The sequence below is a fragment of the Lactuca sativa genome, chromosome 6 (genome assembly GCF_002870075.4).
Source record: "Lactuca sativa cultivar Salinas chromosome 6, Lsat_Salinas_v11, whole genome shotgun sequence".
In the NCBI taxonomy this organism is placed as follows: Eukaryota; Viridiplantae; Streptophyta; class Magnoliopsida; order Asterales; family Asteraceae; genus Lactuca; species Lactuca sativa.
In genome coordinates this window covers 55,198,484-55,201,042 of record NC_056628.2, presented here as the reverse complement: position 1 = coordinate 55,201,042, position 2,559 = coordinate 55,198,484, and the positions used below count along the sequence as shown (strand labels likewise).

Below are 2,559 nucleotides of genomic sequence, written 5' to 3'. Positions count from 1 at the left end.
GGAGTGTTCTAGTGTCCTAAACTCAAAGGAATAAGTCCCTAAAATATGTAATAAGCCCTAGGATGAGTTTGGTGCACATTTGGGACCCTAACTTGTGGAGTTTACGGCCTAAGCATGTGCTTGGGCCGTAAACTCTTCTTTGAGTCTAAAATCCATGCATTTTAGTGTTTAAACGCCCCTAGGCTATATCCACTAATAGTTTCTAAGCTCATGGTCAAGTTTAAAGGCATTTTTGACACCTTTTTAGGGGTTTATGGCCCTAGAATGTTCCTGGGCCGTAAACTCCTTATCTTATGTCTTCTTGGATGATTTTTGGGCTATAAACATAAATCAATACGCTTAGAATAAGTTAGGGTAAGCGGACTTACAATTTGGAAGCGTTTGGTTGCGAATTCGGGGCGAAAACGGGTCTAGAGAGAGAGTATAGAGAGAGAGTGTAAAAAGTCTCCCATTTGACTCCACTCACCCTTATATAGGTTTCACAGTCGGGGCTCAGTGGAATTTTACCCGATACTGCCGTTAAACGGGGCTTTTGGTCGCACCCGATTTAGTGGTCGTAATAATAAAACTTGACATTTCCTCAATAAATGGAAATGTGTGTCTTGAGTTTTTATTCCCTTTTATCACGACTTAACGGCATGTTAAAGGCAACCAATGGAATGTTTATTAAATTGATGCCCTCTATTTAACGGAACTTTTATATAGTGGAATATTCCGTTAACGGTAACGGGGAAATGTAACGGGACAACTTAGGTTGTCACACATTTTTACCTCCTGTCTTCCCACCTCTATCAAAACTAAATTCCAAATTTTCTTGATTATTCCCATTATACCCCTGATAGCGAATTCCAGCAGAAGCCCCAGAATTTCCAATTTTCGGATAATTCCCTTTTTGCCCCTGCTTGCGGTTTCCAGCAAAAACCCCTGAACCTTCATTTTTCGAGAAATTCCCTTGATGCCCCTGACTCGAAAATTGTTTTTTCCCCTCTGTAGCTTCTTTTGAAAAAAAATTTCCACTATTTCCTTTGGTTTTCTTCACCACATCAATGCCTAACTAAATTGGCTATGTTTCTTGTTCTTTTTCTTAACCAAAGTTTATCAACTTTGTGAATATTATTCTGACTTGTTTTGATATTTATTTTTAATATTTTGTTCTTAATGTTGGTTCTAACTTCTATTTTTTTCATTTTTTTTAAACAGTTACAAGGGACCTGAATAGGGGTTTTCTGAATTTGTAGTGATGGCTGCAGACACTGAAGATTTTGAAATGATTTCCCATATTCCATTCCTTACTAAATATAAGGTATGTTTCTAATATTTTTGTTCCTTCAAAAGAAGAATTGGGGAGAGCATGTGGAGTTAAAAAACCAGTGCTTTCATGTTCATTGACCAGCATTGAAAGAAGTCAACTAAAATCCCAAATCCAGCAACTCAAGGCTTACTTTATTATCTTCTCATAATCTTTAATCTAATTACACACTATCAGATCAATGTTTTTTCTGCAATTTCTTCTTTTACATTGTCTTCTACAAGTTACTGTTCTGCTACTGTTTAGCATGATACAACCAAGGATTGTATTATGTTGAAGATTATTTGTGTTCTTCCCCCTGCTGTTCCTAGCAGTCAAGTGAAAGCAAACTCCTCAACATGGGAGGCATCGGGTGAGACATTAAACAACATTGACCATGAAGCAATGGTTGTTGACCCTACACTTGTATTAACCATCCAGGTTGGCAGTTGTCACTAAAACGATGATGTTTATTATTGTGGTAAAATGTTTTGGTTTAACTTTACTGAATTATTATTATTCAAGTTATGTTGACTGACTTTGGGGTAGCAAAGCAATTTGATGAAAGCACAAGGTTAAATTCCATGTGTGGGACATTAGAATATATGACACCTGAAATTATACAAGGGAGGGGCCATGATAAGGCCGCTGATTGGTGGAGTGTTGGAATTTTAATGTATGAAATGCTTTCTGGAAAGGTTGGTGTGCTGTCACCCTTAATTACTTTTAATAATTCACTATTAAATTCCCATTACTTTTAGCGTGAGGGTAATAATGTAATTTTGTTCGACATTGTATCTTTGCAGCCTTCGTTTAGAGGTGGAAACAGACAGAAGATTCAGGAGAAAATAGTGAAGGACAAGATAAAGCTTCCAGGATTCTTGTCAAGTGAAGCACATTCGCTTTTGAAAGGGGTAATGTTGTAATTTGTAATACTATATGCATGTGTTATAGTTGTTGGTTAATATTATATTCATGGGAATACAACAATTTCTGTTTTGAGCTTCTCACCTGATGGAGAGGTACAAGCATTCATGCTATTTTAATACATGATGAAACAGAAACACTACAAGTTTTTCAATTAATTTATATATATATATATATATATATATATATATATATATATATATATATATATATATATATATATATATATATGGTAGGGGTTGATAGCTTTCTCTTAGCTTGGTTGAATGATAAGATGGTGGTCATTAGGATCCATGTGATCAGAATTTCCCTGGTGCTCCAACATTTTTGCCAAGTAAACCCAT

The 2,559-nt window shown here is 35.8% G+C and overlaps 1 protein-coding gene across 1 annotated transcript; it reads left to right on the top strand.

The window, feature by feature from the left end:
• The first annotated feature begins 1,240 nt into the window (after positions 1-1,240).
• Positions 1,241-2,214, top strand: LOC111905460 (serine/threonine-protein kinase AtPK2/AtPK19). The gene is made up of 4 exons (XM_023901150.3): positions 1,241-1,303; positions 1,589-1,736; positions 1,814-1,986; positions 2,095-2,214. The coding sequence occupies exons 1-4, from the start codon at positions 1,241-1,243 to the stop codon at positions 2,212-2,214; spliced, it is 504 nt and encodes a 167-aa protein (XP_023756918.2).
• Positions 2,215-2,559: the final 345 nt, after the last annotated feature.